General features: G+C 36.8%; 1 protein-coding gene across 8 annotated transcripts in view; it reads left to right on the top strand.

Moving 5' to 3' along the window:
- The window catches only part of NEO1 (neogenin 1), a 276,268-nt gene that overhangs the window by 211,766 nt on the left and 43,273 nt on the right, over window positions 1–21,229 (top strand). For 5 of the 8 annotated variants that reach the window (XM_037833483.1, XM_037833487.1, XM_037833481.1 and 2 more), the window contains exons 9-16: window positions 354–573; window positions 7,071–7,225; window positions 9,822–9,970; window positions 10,348–10,486; window positions 13,425–13,474; window positions 14,525–14,672; window positions 18,791–18,901; window positions 19,974–20,168. In XM_037833483.1, the coding sequence (XP_037689411.1) occupies window positions 354–573; window positions 7,071–7,225; window positions 9,822–9,970; window positions 10,348–10,486; window positions 13,425–13,474; window positions 14,525–14,672; window positions 18,791–18,901; window positions 19,974–20,168 (1,167 nt within the window). The remainder of the gene's footprint in view (window positions 1–353; window positions 574–7,070; window positions 7,226–9,821; window positions 9,971–10,347; window positions 10,487–13,424; window positions 13,475–14,524; window positions 14,673–18,790; window positions 18,902–19,973; window positions 20,169–21,229) is intronic. The other 3 variants (XM_037833488.1, XM_037833484.1, XM_037833486.1) reach the window with 1 other exon arrangement.

The following is a 21,229-nucleotide window of genomic DNA, read 5'->3' as shown; positions in this document are numbered from 1 at the left end:
CAGATGTTGCATGCTGCTTTTAGGATTAAGAAAATTTCTTGGGCACAGCTGTATCCCTTGTGAGATGTTTTATTCTCAGCTGTCACCTTCTGTATCCTTTGCCCACTACCATTACAGTGACCAGAAAGTCTGCTCTACAGTGATGTGTCTTGAATAATGCCCATTAGTTTTCAGTAGTTGTCCCTGGCCTGCATGTTAGCCTTCAGTTTAATGGCCTTTTTAATGTTCATTCATTTTATTTTATTTCCCATCGTGGTTTTGTTTATTTCTTTTTTGTTTTTGTTTTTTCTGTTCTCTTTTTAAAAACCGTCGTGGTTTGCCCTTCATATTCCCCAATGTTTGCACATGACAAGATGTTGCCATCCCAACATTACCTCCCACTTCACTGACCAGTGCCACTACTGACCATCTAGCACCAGCCACAACGGGACCACTGCCTTCAGCTCCTCGGGATGTCGTGGCTTCCCTGGTCTCCACTCGCTTCATCAAATTGACATGGCGGACACCTGCATCCGATCCTCAGGGAGACAACCTTACCTACTCTGTGTTCTACACCAAGGAAGGGGTTGCTAGGTAAGTACCTGTGTATCTGGAGTCCGTGCAGCCTAGCCCAGTCGTGCTCACCCTGGCTCTTTGTTGCACAGGATCTGTACCAAGTTTCAGTCCAGAAAATACGATCAGTAACTTGAGATACACCTTCCCTAATTTTAGGTCATTAAAAAATTAAAATCACAGACTCATACGTCTTGGTTTTCTTTCTTGCCTTTCTGGGATGTCTTGGGGAGATGGGGAGAGGGTAGATGGCAAGGAGGAGCAAAACAAAGGGTAAGAGCAATGTAGATGGAAGGATTAAAATGTAACCAGGGCCAACATTTTTTTTTTTCTTTTTTCTTTTTCCATAAGATTCAGTCAACACAGCCTGCAAGATGTGGCTTACTTAGAACTTTCATATTCTAGAGATCTAGGTAGACTATTAATTTACTAAATTAAATATATATGAATATTTGTTTGCATCCTTATATGGCTGTGGGCTGCTGAGCTTCAGCTGGACTCCTTGATAACACAAGAGTAGTGAGTGACTAATCTTCCTAAAACAACATTTTCATTAGATTCTTCTCCATCTCCACCTCTTTCAGGAACTCACATTGCTTCTCTTTTGCTTCTGGGAGGAAATCCAGGCTATTTTACTCCACATTCTGGCTTTATCTATTCAACCTTATTTTCCTCTATTCCCTAAACTCACTTTCTCTTGAAGCCCATCTGATTCCTAACACCATAGCTTTTTTTTTCCCCCATGCTGTTCTCTTCAGTCACTCTCCCCTTCTCCTTTCCCAGCTGACATGTTCATCCCTTTATCTAAATTTATTTAATACTTCTTGACCCAGGCTAAGCCTCACGAAGCCCTCATAAAGCTTTCCCCACCTTTTTCTGCATTTTTCTTGTATATGTATTTATACCACTAATATTGGTACTGAGTTATAATAGTACATGAGCTTATACTCTGTAAATTGTTATTCTTTGACTATTTTGTGTGTCTATGTGTTGTTTTCTCAACCAGATTATAAACTGTTTGAGAGTAACCATACCATGTGCTAACCATTTGTCCTTAACATTGTTGAGTGTGTGGGGCTCAGTGGGAAGTAGATTATGCTCTTACTTGTGCTCTTACTTCACACCAAAGGAAGAATGCTTTGGCTAGGGCCCTAACACATTAAATAAAAACTGTATTTCTACAGGGATGCTTGCATTTGATGTATATTGTATTTAATACCAGCCTGGCAGGTTCAGCAAATAAGGAACAACAATCCAGGCAGAACTGCTTAATTTTAATACTCTTAAGAGATATAATGTGAGTCGGATAGATAGAGCAACTAGATTTTACAAAGATAAGGAAACAGTTCTGTACCTAAAAAGGCAAAGCATAACAACCAAACAGCACCAACAGAACACTTCAACAAAGTTTTGGTATTGATGTTAAAATGTCCCAAAAAGACTTTGAAATCTTATTGCAGATCTCATAGGAGTTCACAGAAGAAAGAAGGCATTTCATAATTCCTCAGCACAACAACCTTATTTCTCCTTCAAGGCCTTGCCCTTATTCCTTCTACCAGAAATGCTTTTCTTTCCTAAATTCGTATATCTGCCTTCTTCTGTTTCATTCTTAGAATGATACCTCCTCAGGGCTTCCTTGAATACCCACTCACACTTCGTTCCCTCAGTCACTATCACACAGTGATTTGCTAGAAGGGCCAATTGTTAAATTTTCATGAAGTTTTGCAGACCTGATGCATCATTTGGTAGCTTGAAATTGGCCATGGTGGGAGTATCGACATGGACGAATGTTGCAAACCTGAGCTGGTGGCTAAATGTTTACCAGCACACCACTGCTGTCACAACACCTTGTCTTGTTTTTGTTTTTGTTTTTTCAGGGCCCTGATCACTCTCTGAAATTTTCCCTTTTGTTAACTTATTTGTTCTGTCTATCTTATTCAATAGAGTATCACCGGCCTCTGGAACAGAGCCTGGAATATATTAGCACTCAAACATGCTAGTTAAATGAACAATTAATTTCAGTCAGTTAGAAATAATGGATTATTCAATAAATCATGTTGGCATAATTGATCACCCATTTGGTGGGAAAAATAGAAGTTATGTCTTTATCCTATGCCATGTTCAACAACAAATTATGGATGGATTAAGATAAACATTTTTTAAAACCTATAAATATTTTAGAAGAAAATTTAGAAACTATTTTTATCACTTGATGTATGAGAAAGGCCTCTTAAAAGTAGACAGAAAATCCCGAAGCCATAACAGGAAAGATTGACAAAGTTTATTTTATAACAATGTAAAATTCCATTTAATAAAATACTTTAGATAATATCCAGTTTTATATAGATAATATCCAGTGTAAGTTTGTTTAAGGGCTGGGAAGAAATCCACTCTGGGCTATTGGTGACAGTATAAATTAGAATACCCTTTGAGGGAAGTGATTTGGCAGTATTTGTTCATCTTTTTAATGCACATACCCTTTGATACAACAATTACACTTCTACGTATCAGTTCTAAAGATATACAGATATAAGCTCAGGGGTTCATACAAAAATGTTTATTGTAGCATTGTTTGTAAGAACAACAGAAAAAGAAAACAATGTCAAGGTCCATTGATAGAAGAATGGGTATGTAATGTGTGTGTGTCTATATGGAATACAGTGCATAAATTTTAAAATGATTTAGGTCTATGTATTTTGATATGTTTGTAAATGCAAAGCTCATTGCCCCTCAGGGGACATTTGACAATGTCTGGAGGCATTGATTGTCACAACTGGAGGGAGTAGTGTGTGTGCTACTGGCATTTAGTGGTAGGGGCCAGAGATGCTGCTAAACATCCTGCAGTATACAGGACAGCCCCCACAACAAAGAATTATCCAGACCAGCATCTCAGTGCTGAGGTTGAGAAACCCTGCCATGCGGAAGTCTGGTAAGATGCATGTTAACACATGGCACACTTAGGTCTCAGGAGAGGACAAGTATTGAGGAAGAAGAAGAACTGGGACTTTTTTTTTTTTAAAGAGAATGTATCATGTTTTAAATTTTTAGTTAATGGATCGTGGGTTGGAATAAGCAGGGATGATTAATAAATTAGGTTGGAATTGAGAGAAATATAAAAGTTAAATTAGCATGAACAGGGGGACAAGACAAGTACGTGAAAAGGAAGATGAGATGTAAGGTAGAGGTCCAGTATAATCTGTGTGCCTGGTATGTGAAGGATAGGATGGTTCAGAAGCTAACCTAACTGGCCTAGAGTTTTTGGTAGGATTTAGTGAGAGATTAGAATAATGTGGAAGTTTGGAGGCAAATGTTGGAATGCTGGGAAAAAAATTGGAGACAATCAGATAAGCAAGAAGAGGCCATTTTAGACAGTTAGGCAGGAGTACACTGATTTTTTTTTAAAACAGCTTGTATTAGCAGTACTTTAGGAACATTAAATAAGATTAGAGAGGAGAAGAAATGAAGTCAGGTAGACAAATTAGGTAGTAGTTATGTTAATGTAGGCATATATATTATATATAGGGTGATGGTCCAGATGAAGATGAAAGCCATGACTTAGAGTGGGTGGGATAAATCTGGGAAATAATTTTAAAGAAAGATTCTTGGCATCTGTAATATTTTTTTCCACTCCATTATTTTAAGTTAGTGATTTCTGAATAGAGGCAAAAAAACACGGTAAATCAAAATGCTACAACCTGCCTATTTGTTTTATAAACAAAAGTTTACCTTAACTTTCTAAACTTAAATTTTCTCATTTAAAAACTGAGGGTAATAAATTTACTTCACAGACTTACAATAAGAATTAAATGTGAGAATGCATGCCACTAAGTGCACTGTACAGCACTAACTGCAACACACACAAACACTTCCTGCATTTGAAAATTAAAACACCAGGTGGCACTATGTGCCTTGGTTGTGAGATATAATTCTATACACCTGGGTTGCTCGAGATTCCAGAGTCCTTCCTCTGCCTCTATGAAATTTTCACTCTTTTATTAAAAAAAAAAAAAAAAAGTCTTTGTTAAAACAATAGTAGTTGTCTGATATTAACCACTAAAGGGAGAGTAAAGTAAGCTTTTCCAGAGATTGCATGTTGGAACTGAATGAAGCCTTAGAGATGTTAGTCTAGACCTGCAGTCTGCAAACTGTGGGTCCATGGGCCAAATCAAAGCAGCTGCATGTTATTTGTATGACCCAAGAGTTAAGAATAGTTCTTACATTTTTTAATGGTTACATTTGAAATGGTAAGTAACTACATAATATCCTCCATTTTGCCTCTTGGCCTGCATATACTATCTGGCCCTTTAAGAAAAAGTTTGACATCCCTGGTCTTTTCCTTTCATTTAACCTGTGAGGAAACAGGCCCTGAAAGGGTTAATGACTTGCCCACTATCCCATAGCAAGCTAGTAGTATTGGCAGTACTAGAATTGGATCTCCTCACTTCTAGCCCAGCACTGTCTTAATATAAACTATACCTTTTTCTTTCTCATTTGACTGTTAGCTAACATAGTCTAACCTAGGCCCACTGTAACCCCTCACATTTATGAGAATTCTCATAACTCACCCATACCTTGAAGCTAAGGTTTTTTTTCCTGGACAGAAACTCGGTTCTAGGACCCCAGACCAATCTAGTCTCAGAATCCTTTACAAGTGCTGGGTACTACCTCTTACGGAATCATGTCTATGACTAATTTTTTATGGTAATGCTTATATAGAAATTTGTTTCAGGTTTTAGTTCTCTTCACTCAGTTCTCCCTTCTTATTCCTTTCATATATGAGCAGATAGAAGATATACAAGATATCATCCCCATGCTAGATTTGCTCATCAGAAGCAGGCAAATTTTCATTCATTCATTCATTCATTCATTCAGTACACATTTGTGATCCTGCTTACCTGGATAAGTATTCTGACATGAATGAAACAGTCTTTCACTTCACTTAAAGTAAAACACACCCTCTCCCATTATCTTTCTAAAACATGTTGAAAGTTTTAGGTACAGGTTAGGTAAAATAGAGCTTATCTGTGCTCTCTCATGGAGCTTTTAGTTTTGTGAAATGTATAATTCAGTACTTCCTTTTAGACAGAGATCATTTGTGACCATACCAGATACAAGGGTCAGAAACCTTAAAGTATAAAAAATCTTTAATATCTTCCTTGTTTCAAGGCTCTGTGATTTGAAAGTTTAGCCAAAAGAAAATAGATATTTCAGATATCTCCAGGCAATTTTTGTTAACATGGTACTCTTTTTCCAGTTGACCTAGTTGATTATAAGAAACAATCTCTATAAATATGATGTCTGGTAGTATTTTTATTTTTAATTAAAATAAGGTAGCTTAAGGAACTATAGAAAGCTATTTTTAAAACTTTAAAATCTTTCAAATGCCAGTGTTGACATATAATCAGACACATTGGCATTTGATCATATAGACCTAAACAAATTTTAATCAGTGGTTTCAGGAAAAATTACCAATATTTTAAAGTAAGAATATTAATTCAATGGATTAGCTAATTTAGGATAATTTCTTCTATAGACTGGTTTTAGCTTCCTTTATTACTTTCTCAAGATAGAAATGGGTCTTTTCTCCCATAATTGGTAATTCTTAAAAGCCAGCTGTTGTCTGAGAACAAATAAATTTCTTCACAATATTTGTTAAAACTATCATGTAATATACTCTTTTTTGTTTTTGTTTTTGTTTGTTTTTGTTGTTTTTTCCCTGTCATAGTACAGTAAACTGAGCATAATTCTGGACATACAGACCCTCAAGATAGAGCCTGGAAGACGCCGTTTTTTAAAGCATCTTGATAACTGGTGTTTACATCTCCTTAGAACACTAGGCCGTTAAATTCAATTGTACTATTTATGATAAGATTTTTCAAACATTTCAAATCAGTTTGAAAATCAGAAGGAATATTATTTTTAAGAAATAAAATTATAAAATAATTGACTTGATAAGCTTATTTTATAGCTTGGGTTACATTCAGGATTCACATAAGTGTTTAATGTTTTTGTTTCAAATTTTAAAAGCAGTAACTTCTGGCTTTCTTTTTATTAAAAGTTTATTATCTAAAATACACATGGCATTCCTTGATATTTTCTGTGAAAATTGGGTTATACCTATAAATCCTTCTGTTGACTTCCCTGAGAATCACCTCTTAAAACTCAGTGATTCCTCAAGCCCAAAGAAGTGATGACCACCTGCCCCATTTGAATGGCACTGGGAAGAGCCCACTCTGTGTCTTCTGTGTCTGATTATGATCAAAAATGCCAGTGTTTAAGCAAGAACATCTGTGAGTTTTCAGACATGTATGACCTTGCCATTTGCCAATCTCTGTATCCTACTCTCCACTCTTCAGAAGTTTCTCTCTTTTTTTGAGAATTGAGAGTTTATTTGATCTCAAGTTATTACATTTTGATGTAGAGTGGTATGTATAGGCATTGCAAGGAAAATGAAACTGTGTACTCTAGAAATATTCCTAATCGATGCTATTTCTTTTTAAATTCTTTATTGTCCAAAGGGAACGTATTGAGAATACCAGTCGCCCAGGAGAAATGCAGGTAACCATTCAAAACCTAATGCCAGCGACAGTGTACATCTTTAGAGTTACGGCTCATAATAAGCACGGCTCTGGGGAGAGCTCACCTCCACTACGAGTTGAAACACAGCCTGAGGGTAAGTTTTCCCCCTGTCTGTCAGCTCCACCTATAGTTGGATCTGAATGAAGGTCTCTTAGTTTTAGCCTTCCATAATGAGGTTGACCTTGAAGCATTTGATTTAGAGTATTCTTGGAAAAAGAAGCTGCATGACCGAAATCCCAGAAACAGTATAAAACTGTACATGCAAGGTGAGTCATGATGAGAATGAAGGAAATGTCCACTGGATTTGATACAGTGCTAAAATTTTAACCTGTAGTCTATGAACCTTCTAAAAATGCATGAAAATGTTTGTGTGTCTTTGCATATTCACATTTTTCTTGGGAGAAAGCCTATAGCTTTCACTATCATTTCAGAGCTTGTGAATCAAATTGTTGAGAACCCCACTGGACTAGGAGGGTCCTTGTCAACTCTAGAGGAAAGGAAAGATGTAAGGAAGATTTAATTTATTGAGTGCCTCCCATGTGCCAGTTACTGTGCCAGGGAGTCAGGATGTGAAGGTGATTAAGACTTGATTCCTGTCCGCAAGGAATTTACAGTCTGGTACCAGAGAGACAAGGAAATAGACATTGTAATAGTGTTAACAAGTGCTGTCATCACAAGGAAGGTAGGCAGCACGATCATTTGTTCAAAGAATTTGGTTAAAAGAAAGTAGTTCTGGTGAGGGTATTTTAGGGATGGAGAGAGAGAAGTCTTATGGCAAAAGAGGAATTAGTGGAGAGAGATTTGCATTTCATCTGGAGGTATTCAGCTTGTGTGAGGGAGGTGTAAGTATTGGAATCAACCCTTGAAAATATTTTACATACTTAGCTTCAAAAACCAACTCAAAATTTTATCCATTTGTTATGCCACTGTATAGCTGAAATGAAGGAATTCATTAGCTCCTCTATTAGGATCATATTTGCCTACACTTAGCCAGTGGATATATTAAAAGTGATTTAAAGGGAATTTGGGGACTGTTTTGTTTTACTTCCCCTTTAATGAGCTAAAGGAAAGCTTTTCGTAGCAGCAGAAGTGTGACAAATCCCACGTGTCACACTGCACAAAATATGTTCTTGACATTAAATGAATAAAATAATTCATGACTAAATAAAGCAGTAACTATCAGAGTAACCATATTCAGGTTTCTCTACTTTGGTAGCAAAACTAATCTTAAGCTGTGGCACTATTATTTAAGAAAGCCAGTTTATTTTACATTTTGTTGTTTTGATTTTTGTTTTTTTTTTTCCCACTTCCAGCTCTTAAGTCTATTGGATGTCTATTATAGAAACAGCAGTTCCAAAAAAATTGTTTTCATATATAGAGTGTCTACCAAAGTGTAGGCATAGGCAGCTCCCCAGCATTTGTGTATAAATTGGGACTGGAACTTGTCAGTCAGACAAAAAGAATTTAAGTTAAAAGTATGAGCCATTGTGGGAGTTAGTGGGATGATCATCTAGCCATCCAATCACATGCATCCTACTGAGGTGGTTGTAATAATCTCCTTACAGCCTTCTTTAGAAATCACTCAACTCCTGGCTCCATACTCACTAACTTTCTCTTTACTCGGGAAAGGTTCCTAACCTCTCAACCTCAGCTTCCCCATCTTTAATGGGGATGATAATAGCATCCGTCTCATTTGGATTAGCAAAAAGATTAAAATAAGAAAATTCATGTAAAGCACTGAATGTTTGACTGATTATAAACATTCAATAAAGGGTAGCTAATTTTAAAAATTATCATTCCTTTATCTGGTCTGGTCCCCTTATTGTTTTTCTTCCATGAATTTGTTCATTTATCCATCCTAAACACGGATCTGATCATATTGACGCTTTTGCTTATAATTTTTCAGTAATTACCTGACATCTACTAGAGAACAGCCAAACTCCATAACAAGACACTAAAGGCTGTTCATTATCTGACACCTGTCATCCATTTCAACATTATTTCTCCCACATCTATTCTCTGTTTCAACTAAGCTTAACCATACAATACTGTGTCTTGTAATGTATGCTCCATTGATTAGAATAATATTTCTCTTGGTAGCTGAGCAAAGTCCTATTTATTCTTCTTGACTCCAAGAAATCTTAACCAATCCTTCCCTTCCTTCTCACCCCTCCCAAAGAAGAATTGAATGTTCTCTGTTTTAGTTACAACCTTTCCTGTTAGGACAAACTATTTCCTGTTAGAAATAGTTTGTAACTATTTACGAGTCTGCCTTAGTTAGTAAACTGGAAGCTCTTTGTGGGTAGGTGCTCTGTCCATTACCTTATCCCCAGTGCCTGCTACAGTGCCTGGCAAAAGAAGGCTGTCTTTGTGGTGGTTGCTTTTTGTGCTACATAGTCCAACTGCAAAACTAGAATTTTATAAACCACAAGAAGAGATCCACAGTACTCATTTTCTTCTTGTTTTGAATAAAGTTGAGATAACTTCACAGATGATTTGTGGTTTTAATTTTAGTCATATAGAGGGAAATTAATTATATAGTATCCTAAAACTACATCAGTCAAAATCAATTGTTTTCTTAATTTTATTGTTTTTTAAACATGGCCAATATGACAATATTTCTGAGAATGGTTATTGAGGAGTACGGTGAATTTCATTTACATCTTGCTGCCTTAAAATTTTCTTTCCAGTTCAGCTCCCTGGCCCAGCACCTAACATCCGAGCATATGCAAGTTCACCTACTTCCATCACTGTCACTTGGGAAACACCATTGTCTGGCAATGGGGAAATTCAGAATTACAAATTGTACTACATGGAAAAAGGGACTGATAAAGAACAGGTATAAAATGAAACCATTTGTTAATCCATTGATTGGAATAGCAGAGTTAAAATATATTTCCAAAACTCAATAGATACTTGACTAGAAATCTGAGGAAAAAAGATATATGGGAAATGAAACATGGACAGATTCTACTTCTGTGTTCCAAGGTTTATTCTATAGTTTTTACCAGCAAGGGTCACAAAACATTAAACAATATTTCTGAAGCAAATTGCCACTGTTCATGATTAATCTGCTTTGACTGTTAAAAAACTTTCTGTAAAAGGAGAAAATATCTGTATCATGCAGGATATAGAATTTGCATAGTTAATTCTTTATTTTGCAGCTTTTATTTTGGCTTGAGTTGTATATGTATAAATTGTTTTGTTTTACTCAAGGATGTTGATGTTGGAAGTCACTTCTACATCATTAACGGGTTAAAAAAATATACAGAGTATAGTTTCCGAGTGGTGGCCTACAATAAACATGGTCCTGGAGTCTCCACACAAGATATTGCTGTTAGAACATTGTCAGATGGTAAGTCTGTCTTTCTTTGGAGCAAAATACCATGGTTGGTGCCCCTAGTGGCATAGAAGAAAGATCATGAGCTTTGATGTCAAGATTTGGTTCAAATCCCAGTTCTACCACTTTCTGGTAGTAAGACATTGGCGAAATCACTTAACATTTTTGAGTATGTTCCCTTATGTGAAAAATGTAGGCAATGCTAACTTCATAGAGTTGCTGTAAGGATTCAGTGAGAGAGCATAGAACATATAGTGTGTGGTACTGAATAGACATTCATTGTTTTTATTTTTAGCCAAGGCTTTTGTATAAGTAAATATTACTGTTTGTTCATAGCACAGACCATTCCAGGGCTAGTTCTGCTCTACTTAGCAGTCATATTTGCATGCCAGATAGATTTTAATTCCTCAATGTTTTGTGACCATTTCATTTCTCACCCTGACTGAATTTTTAAGCTGAGTTATATACACGTATCCATGACCTAGAGAGTGTTTTTCATAGGACAACTTGCCAAAGAGATTGAGTAGGCCAAGACCAACATAATTTTAAAATACTTTTTAGAATGGAAAAGAAATTATCAGAGTCCATGCACTTAGTAAGGGTTTGTATTATTTCACAAAACTCAACTAAATCTCATATGTTGTAAAAATACCATTTTTAATGTGTGTATATGTATATAACCCTTATGTATAAACATGCATGCTTTAAGAAGTATAATGTGACTCCCTTAAGCAAATGGTCAAACTTACTCTCACCATTAAAGGAAGAGACTGACAGCACATGCCTCCTGATGCAGTGCGCTGAGAAAGACTCAACTTTATTTATATTGTACCCTGCCAAAAAATGTTTAACTTGAGTCTGATCATGTTGAAACAACCAGACATATCCAAATTGAGGGAATTTCTGCCAAAAAAAAAAAACTGGCCTGTTTTTTTACAGTCACAAAAAAATACTAGTCTCTTGAAAGGAAAAAAAAAGTTGGGGAATCATTCTAGAATCTAGATTAAAGGAAACTAAAGAGACATTAAACAAAATGCAGTGTATGATCTTTGACTGGATCTGGGGAGGAAAATAGCTATAAGGTTACTCTTGGTGCAGTTATTTAATATTAAATATTAGATGTTATTAGGTATACTATATAATAGTTTTAGATGAACATTAAATTTTCTGAACGTGGTCATTGTATTGTGGTTATATTAGAGGATGTTCTTCTTAGGAGATGCATTTTGAACTCTTCAGAAGCGAAGTATTCCTGATGACTGCAACTATATAGATTCAGAAACAATATAGACAGACAAATATGTGCATGTATACATACATAGTGAGAGAAATAAACCATAATGTGGCAGAATATTAACAATTGGTGAATCTAGGAAAAGAATATGTGGTGTTCATTGTACTAGTCCTGCTGCTTTTTTGTGGACTTGAAATTTTTCAAGATAAGAAGTTAGGAAAAATAAATAAATACAGACTATAGTTTGGTTAGCTGTGTACGCAGGCCAGTTGGTCAAGGCTTTTGAGGAGAATAACGCAGGCTTTTAAAGCTATACATAAGTCAGATTTTTTGCTGTAGTGCCAGTCATATAGCATGTGGTCAGGGCAGTACTTTGGAGTAAGACAAATCTTGGTTCCTATGCCAGCTGAGACAATTACCTTGGGCAGGTTTCCTAACTGCGCTGAACTTCATCTATAGTTTCCTCATCTATAAAATGAGGATAATCATAGAAACTCCCTCCTTTTGGGATTATTGTGGGATCGAGTGAGATTTCTGTGAGAATTAAGTGTGGAAGCAAATATATTTAGCAGGATCTGGCATATAGTGAGCATTCAGCAAATCTTTAATGATAATGACGATGATTGTGAAGACCGCAACAACTATTTTGGTTGCCTCTGCAGTTAAGTCAGAGGTTTTTGGCAGAGAGGAGCCTGGAATCATTGATGGAATTTTTTTTGGAACACAGGAACCTGAGTCCTACTTCAGACCGTCTGCCTGCGACTCTGGGGTGGAGGCCTAGTGCACTGTGCTAGGCGTAAGATTTGACAGTGGACAAGACAGTCTCTGTCCTCTAGGAGCTTATAGCACAGTGGACACTTAGTTACATACTTTGTCATCAAGTGGCGGGGGGAGGGGGAGAGAAATGTCCATGGATGGGTTAGGAGAGAAAGGCTAATGTCATTGGTTTGTGAGTGGAAAGGAAACTTACCAGCTCTACTTAAGTTTCCTTGCTTGCTATTGTCACTTTGGAGGAGGGCTTGCTGGAGGGTGTAGAAGCCATTAACTTTGACCTCTGCTTTATGTTCTAATACGTGGGGAGCTAAAGTTATGCAGTTTTTTGTTTAACCAAAGTCCCAAACTTCTCACATCTAAATCAGTGTTCTCTGCTTTATAGTTACCTTGGAAAGCCTGATGGTTCGCTTTAGTAAGCCGTCATTGCTTAAATATCTCTTTGCTCTACTTGAAAATTGCCTTCAAAACCATTTTAGGAACCCCACAAGAAAGCCAGGCTCACTGATTTATATATTTCTCATTAAGATCCATAATGATATTACCAGTTCAGTGATTTAACATATTCAATTAGTCTTGAATATGCTGTCACCAAGAATATTCAAAAGAATATATTGAAGGATTAGAATGTATCTGGAAGAAGGGTCTTAAAAGATTTAGAACCTTTGGAAGTATCTGACTTCCCAAAGGTACAATCTGACTTTGGAATGGGTTCATACATGTGAATGTGTATGATTTTTAAAAATGAATCAAACATGGCCACACTTCATCTACATAAAACTGTCAACACGATGGCACTGGCAGCTGGATTTAGACCTTCAGGTAACATAATCAGTGAGATGTGTATTTCTGTGAAATCTGGCCAAGAACAATCATATGATGGGTGCTGTGTGGGTGACTGAAAAATATTTATATACTTTTTGCCTTTTTTTTTTTTTTGCCCTATAGTTCCCAGTGCTGCTCCTCAGAATCTGTCGTTAGAAGTAAGAAACTCAAAGGTAAAACATCATAATGCTCCTTTTCATTGCTACTAGTATATACGTTGAACCTCAGATGGGCTTGTTGAGAGGGAGAGCGTGTGGAAATCAGTTAAAATAAATGAACACCAATGTTATAATAATCTACTTGCTTTTAAAAATAGGAAATCTCTAATTGGAACTTAATTGAAAACAACCATAATCAACAGAGAAGTAAAGTGACACAGATACTACACTTGCCAGGAAAGCTAGGCTAAGAAACAACTCCAGTTTATTCTACTCAGCTTTATTGTCTTTCTCTGGTGCCAAAAATGCTTTAGGCTTTCAGCAAATAAATTGCTGTTATTACATAAATCATAACATTCTAGATATGAATGGTCCAGCACTTGGAGATAAGACAAATAAACAAGCTACTGACAGTAGTCCCTCGGTACTGTGAGATGAGCCCAGTGTGCATCAGAGGCAAACCCCTTTCAGGTTGGCTGCATGTGCTCAAACCATCCCTTCTAGCCAGTCTCCACACACTCCATAGTTTGGGCCACGTGTGCCTCTTGGGGGCCCTCCACTCATCTTCTGGGCTGCACAGACAATTGAGACATTCAGCCCTTCCAAAAATTACTTCAGGACATCCGTTTCCCTTCAAGAAACAACCAGTATCAATTAATGATACCTTTTTGGAGAGTTTTAGTTAGAAACTATTTAATTCAGCTGTAGAGATGGAAAAAATAACCTTTATACCCAGCAATCATTTACTTTCTAATCCATCTGTCTCTTCCTGAAAACTTTTCTAAGACTTTTACCCAATGTCTTCACTCTAGCAAAATCACCAAGAGGTCAGGGACCCAAGGGTTTCTGCCCACATTTATAATCTCCCTATTTGATCATTGAGCTCTTTAAAATTAAAATAATATTTTTCAGCAATTATTAATAACTTTGTAAAACTCTGAGCACATCGATGTCTTTATTTTCCTTCTCTTTAACATACTGAAGCCAGAAAAATTATGCATATAACAGTTAGGATCATGCTTTTGTTACATTCAGTCTTGTTCCTATAATCTTGTCTTTTCCCAGAGTATGATGATTCACTGGCAGCCTCCTCCTCCAGCCACACAAAATGGGCAGATTACCGGCTACAAGATCCGCTACCGAAAGGCCTCACGAAAGAGTGATGTCACCGAGACCCTGGTAACTGGGACACAGCTGTCTCAGCTGATTGAAGGTAAGCTGCTTTGCACATGGGCCAAAGCTAGGAGATGGTGTCTTTCTCAGACACTGAGTTATGCTAGTTTAATAACTGCTCTGAGCTGTTAAGTTATACAAAAAAAAAAAATTAGAAATGGATCAGAAAAATTTTTAATGATTCAATCTATTTCTGACTTGATACAAAATAATGAAAAATTCTGTTACAGGTTCTGCCATCCAAAGAGGTGAGATTGTATTTGATTTTTATTCCCTTCTGTGGGTTTTTCTGTATTTTCCAAATTTGCTTTTTTGAATACATATTGTTCTTTTGTAATATGAAAAAAATAAAACAAAGATATATAAGCAAAAGAAATCTGGTTGGTAACAAGTGTTTACAGAATGATTTTTATAACACACCACACACATATGCCTGGAGCAGTATTTGTGAGTAACTGCAACAATGCAATAATTATACCTGCTATTATGGATACTATAAAATTGTAGAATTTTTCTATCAGAGGTAGCTCTTTTGTATTGTTTTCCCTTTATGTGCAATAGAGCCAGCAGCATACCGGGTAAAAATGGGCCCTGGAGCATATGTCATAGGGGTTCCCTGTGGCCATCACAGAGGGTCTCCTTTCTTTCTCCCTCAAGTAGTGGAAATAGAGTTGACTAAGCAAGGGCAAGGTTATCTTTTTTTTTTTTCCTCTCTCTCTCTCCTTTTTTTAGTAGATACATGTTTGGTTGATTGGTTGATGAGTTGATTTCTGGGTTTTTTGTTTTTGTTTTTGTTTTTATTAAAGATGCTCTAGGTTTACAGAAAAATCAGGCAGAAAGTACCAAGTTCTCATATTGTGGGGGGGCAACACAGTTTTCCCTATTATTAACAGTTTGCATTAGTATGATACTTTTGGTACAATTGATACAGTGATATTATTATAATTATACTATTAACTGTAATCCATAATTTACATTAGGATTCACTATTTGTGTTGTATAGTTCTCTTTTTTTTTTTCTGGTAACATATATACAACCTAAAATTTCTCATATTAACCACTTTAAAATATACAATTCACTTATATATATTCATTCACAATGTTGTGCTACCGTTACCACCATCCATTACCAAAACTTTTCCATCGCCCCGAACAGAAACTATACCAATTAAACGTTAACTCCCCATCCCCTACACCCACTCCAGCCCCTGGTACCCTGTATTCTAGTTTCTGACTCTGAATTAAGGGCAAGGTTCTTTTGCAGGAGGAGCATGGAAGGGAGCTTGAGTGTTTTTCCCGCTTTGGGTGCTGGAACCATGCTTACAAAGAATAAAGACAGTGCCCCTAAAGTGACCTTAGTCTGCAGGGGTTTTCATAGATGCTTAACTCAGCTGCATGGTTCATTCTGGTCTGAGCAGAGCTCCTTTATTACTTTAGCAAAGCCTAGACTCTCCTCAACTTCACGTGCCTAGATCTCAGCATTATCACCCTATCCCTGCCCTATGAGTAACCTCACAAGGGCTATGCCTGATGGTGCACTGAATTGGCCTTAGTTTTGTCACTCAACTGAACCCATCTGTGTTTCAGAAGCAAGCAGATAAACTTGAGTTTGGTACATTTACAACCAACAGGTGTGCAGTAGCAGGGCAGGTTTATCATGGGACAGAAGCTTTGACTTTGTTGATTTTTGTTAGGAAACCCCAGAGCAGAGCTGGTAGAAGAAAACTACAAGAATAGAAGTTGCTGTCATTATTATCTAAGCCCTGAGAATTAATTTCATCATGCTTTGGGAACTCTAATTTTCCTTACATTGCACCCCATTGAAAGGATTAGAGGACCTTGGCATCGGCCACTTTCTTGTGCCCCCAGGGATCAGGTTCTTGACCCTAACATCTAGGGTCAAAAGGTAGAATAGGTCTTCCCTTCCTTCTAGGTATGAGTTTCTAAAAATCAAGAGAGCCACTGACATTGAAAAATCGTGCTCTAGTAATCCAGCAAGCTTTTCTCCTTACTCTTCTCCTCACAGATGGGAATGACTTAATTCAAAATAGGAAAAGGTGAATGTTTGGCCCCAAGGGTATCTTCCGGTCTTCTAGCTTCTTTATATGAACCCCACATCTCTAAGCTGCACCAAGTAAAGATGGCTACAGTAGGTGTTGAGAAATCTCACGAAGGGAGCATTATAGAAAAATTGGTGAAAGGCACTCTCAAAAGTCAGTTTCTGATTTTATTCCAAATAGAGATAAATAGCACTTCCCATCTGTAAGACTTTCATTTTGAATGTTTAATAATAGATATTTGTCGTATACCACGTACTGTTCTTGGTGCTAATAATATAAAAAGAGCCAAATCCTTGTCCATGGGAATATTCATTTTCTCAATGAAAGAGTTGATGTTTAAGCAAAGTATCATTTTCATAGTGAAGATAGCTTTTTGTTTATCAAGAAATTTTTTGCATTTTAAAATCGTGTCCGGAGTCATTGAATTGTTTCAGATTTTTTTTAGCTTTCATTAGCATGTGCTGGCTCTGGGGATATATTGATGAGCAAAAACAGCAATCTGTGTTCTCTTGAAGCATTGACTCGAAACTTGATCAGTGTTAGGGAACAATGTAGATTGATTACCAAGATTCTGTTCTGAACCATAAATTATATGCATAAACTAAGTTTTAGCTGTAAGTAGTTGTTTCTTCTTTTTGTACCACCGATCTTATGGCATATTGTGCCACATATAATATGTATTTTTTCCTTAATTTTTAGTCTAGAAACTCTAGATTACTTAGCCTCTTGCACATACCTCTTGCTTGCTCTCGCTCACTCACTTGCTGTCCTCTTTCTTTCTGACTATTCCCAAAGAGGATGGAATGATAATCTGATTGGTTGGATTATTTTAGGACTTTACCTGAGCCTTTTTACTAGTAGTCCACATTACTGTCTGGTAACAGTTATGGATACATGTGCTGCCTGCTCTGGCACTTTCTGGTTCAGTCAAGGCGAGGAGGTAAACTGATTTGTTCCCAGCCATTTTCTCCTCCATTTTTCTTGCTCCTTACCTTCTTGTGGGCAAATTGATTCAGGATGGGCCTGCAGAGAACAGAATCTACCACCACTCCACCCACACCATGTGACAGGATTGATGGACTGAGCCAAGGCTCATCTTGCAGCCTGGCCAAGTTATTAACATTCTCTCTCATCAGTATCTCTCTTTGATTGGAATTTTGTACTATGCCACTGGCCAAAGATCCAAAATTTGGAATGGAGAGGTAGGGTAATTTTTCATAACCCTTATAAGACCTAGCATAATTACCTGGTATTTAAGTGTTCTAAAAAAGTATGCATGACTATATTAATAATTGACTGTACTATTGGCTCTTGTCCTGCTTTATAGGTAGACTTCTATATCTGAATCTTTGTTGTCTTTGATACGTTGGTAAATCATACTTTCTTAGCTGGTATTATAAATAATAGGTTACTTAATAAAAAGTGTTTTTTTTTCCCCTCTGTTTCTTAGTTTATCTACATAAGGATAACCAGGTTGTTGAGAAATAGATTTCTAGACCATATTTGGTGTTTAAATTTTTTCTGCTGTGGTATTGGGGTGGCTCACAGAGCGGAGGTAACCAGATAGGAGTTACATCTTTGCATTCTTTTCTGGGTTCTGCTGTCTCGAGGTCAAAATTTTGCTGACTTTGTTCCTTTGTTGTAACTCTTTCATTATCCTTGGCCTCTTTTTGGCCTTAACTTCCTTAGTAACAAAATGAAAGGATTGGGTTAAATGATCTCTAAGGTGCCTTGGAGCTCTTAAAAAAGAAAGAAAAGCAAGGCAGGGAGACGGGGAGAGAGAGAGAAAGAAAGAAAGAGAAAACTGTAGTCTCCTGGGAGCTTTAATCATTTCCATTTCTTCTCTTGGGTTGTGTGGCCATCAGTGTCTATTTTAGAAGTGAGAGCTACTCTGTGTTGTATTTATGTTTTGCTGATTCTGTATTGACTTCAACTGAAACTTTATCAAGAGAGTAGCTATGTATGTAGAACCCATTTAATGGAATATCCAGGTCTTAATGAGTTTGTGGATGAGATATTTGTTTTAAAGAGAGATTATTAATATTTTGTTTTTCCAAAGCCCTTGTTTCAGCGTGTCTTTTTGTCGTTTGGATTTCAGGTCTTGATCGGGGCACTGAATATAATTTCCGAGTGGCTGCTCTAACAATCAATGGTACAGGCCCGGCTACTGACTGGCTGTCTGCTGAAACTTTTGAAAGTGACTTAGATGGTAAGAACAATTGGCAGGACTGGCACATGCTAGGTACTAACTGCATCAAATGAATCAAACTGAAAGACACAGACTTCGGGTGTATATAATCTAAATCTGAGAGTTTGTGTATTATGCTGCTGTCATTCTTATAATGCAGCATGGCCCCTGGAATGTATTTTTTGCAGTGGCTTTTTTAAAGCAGAACCAAAACAAATTAAATGTACAGGTACTATGAATCTGTTTTTTATACCAAGGTTATTAAGTAGATGGATGATTTAAAATTTAAGACTGAGCCACATAAGTCATGCCTTTATTTCAGTTGCGGTTTCCCTTTTACTTTAGTTCTGGACTTGCCCTTTTTCTTGCCAGTATATTCAATGAGTGATTCCGTATGGCAGGGAGGTAGGGGGAGACAGTGTATGTAGCATTTATATCAGTGACAGGTACCAGACTTGGGAGACGAGACTTAATTCTAAGTCTTAGTTTACTAGTTTTAAAAGTAAGATAATACTTCACGTTTTGAAATAATGTATGTGAAAGATACTGTAAATTGCCACCTTTTTAAGTCCCTTTGTGATTCTAAAGTTTCATGTTTTCTGACTTATCATATTACTTAGGAGAGTGAATAATTGATACCATTGCTGTAATATGATGCCCGTCTACCTATTGACATCAGGCTTCTAACACTCCGTGTTATCCCTTCCTCGTTCCACATGGTAGAGTTTGGAGACGGGCTATAGGGTCAAGAGGGATGGGCAGCTATTGAAAAGCAGTTTGTTCTTCCCATTGGGCAGAGATTCATGGATCTCTGTCTTCCCCTTACAAATTAATATTTCATGGTCTTTTATTTCCTAACCATGATAGTGGTAAGGCTGGTTGGGTTTTGTTTTCTTAAAATGCTTATTAGAATGCAATAAGACAATGGGCCATATTTCACTGTGCGTATGAGCTTTACTCTCTGAACTCTCAGGCATATGGAAAATCTTAGCCCTAAACAGTTCGGCAAGAGGTTGAGCACTGTTCCCCAAAGATGGTGAAATACTCTAAGAGGGAAGTGGATCAAATCTTGCTTTTCTGTTTTCCTTCCCAGAAACTCGTGTTCCTGAAGTGCCTAGTTCTCTTCATGTCCGCCCACTTGTCACTAGCATCGTAGTAAGCTGGACTCCTCCAGAGAATCAGAACATCGTGGTCAGAGGTTATGCCATTGGTTATGGCATCGGCAGCCCCCATGCCCAGACAATCAAAGTGGACTATAAACAGCGCTATTATACCATCGAAAATCTGGGTGAGTATGCTAGCTAGAGGAAGTCACTGTTCAGGTGTTTTTTTATTTTTATTTTTAGCTTCTTATTTTGTAATAATTTCATTTTTACAGAAAAGTTGTAAAAATATTATAAAGAATTCCTCTATATCCTTCACTCAGATTCCCCAAAACTTAACATTTTGTCACATTTGCTTTATCACTCTATCTGTGCATACATTTTTTTTCCTGAAATGTTTCACAATGCCCCTCAACCTATTATTACTTTAATGCACATTTCCTAAAAACAAAGAAATCTAACAAAGCCACAATGCAACTATCAAAATCAACAAATTTGTATTGAGAGAATATAGACTTTATTCCAATTAATTTTGCCAAATGCCTCACTGATGTCCTTTATAACAAAGGAAAAGTATTGTTTTCTGGCCCAGGGTCACATCATGCATTTAGTTATCATGTCTCATTAGTTTTCTTTGATATGGGACAGAGCCTCAGCCTTTCCTTACTTTCATGACTATGATATATATTTTTTTTCTTTTTTAGAGAAATTGTGGGTTTACAGAACAATGATGCATAAAATGCAGGATTCCCATACACCACCCCCACCAACATCTTTTATTGGTGTGGAACAATATATGATAGCACATTTTTATAATTGTACTATTAATTAAAGTCCATGGTTTAATTTAGGGTTCACTGTAGTTCCTAGATAGTATGCCTAGATACTTGATGTTTTTGGTTGCTACTGAGAGTGGAATTTTTTTCTTGATTTCTTCTTCTGATTGTTCATTGCTTGTATGTAGAAACGCCACTGATTTGGCGTGTTGATTTTGTACCTTACCACTTTGCTGAATTCATTTATTATCAATAGGAGTGTTGTGAATTTTTCAGGATGTTCTGTATATAGGATCATATGTCTTGTTCATGATCTTGAAGAGTGTATTAGGGTTCGCTAGGGAAACAGAACTGATAGGAGATATCTATAAATATTATGAGATTTTTATAAAAATTGTCTCACGTGACTGTGGGGATGCACAAGTCCACATTTCATAGGGCAGGCTGCAAGCTGGGAAGTCCGGTGAAAG

This window comes from Choloepus didactylus, chromosome 4 (genome assembly GCF_015220235.1).
Source record: "Choloepus didactylus isolate mChoDid1 chromosome 4, mChoDid1.pri, whole genome shotgun sequence".
Taxonomy (NCBI): Eukaryota; Metazoa; Chordata; class Mammalia; order Pilosa; family Megalonychidae; genus Choloepus; species Choloepus didactylus.
The sequence above is the reverse complement of the archived record's forward strand: the minus strand, read 5'-3'. Positions and strand labels throughout refer to the sequence as shown.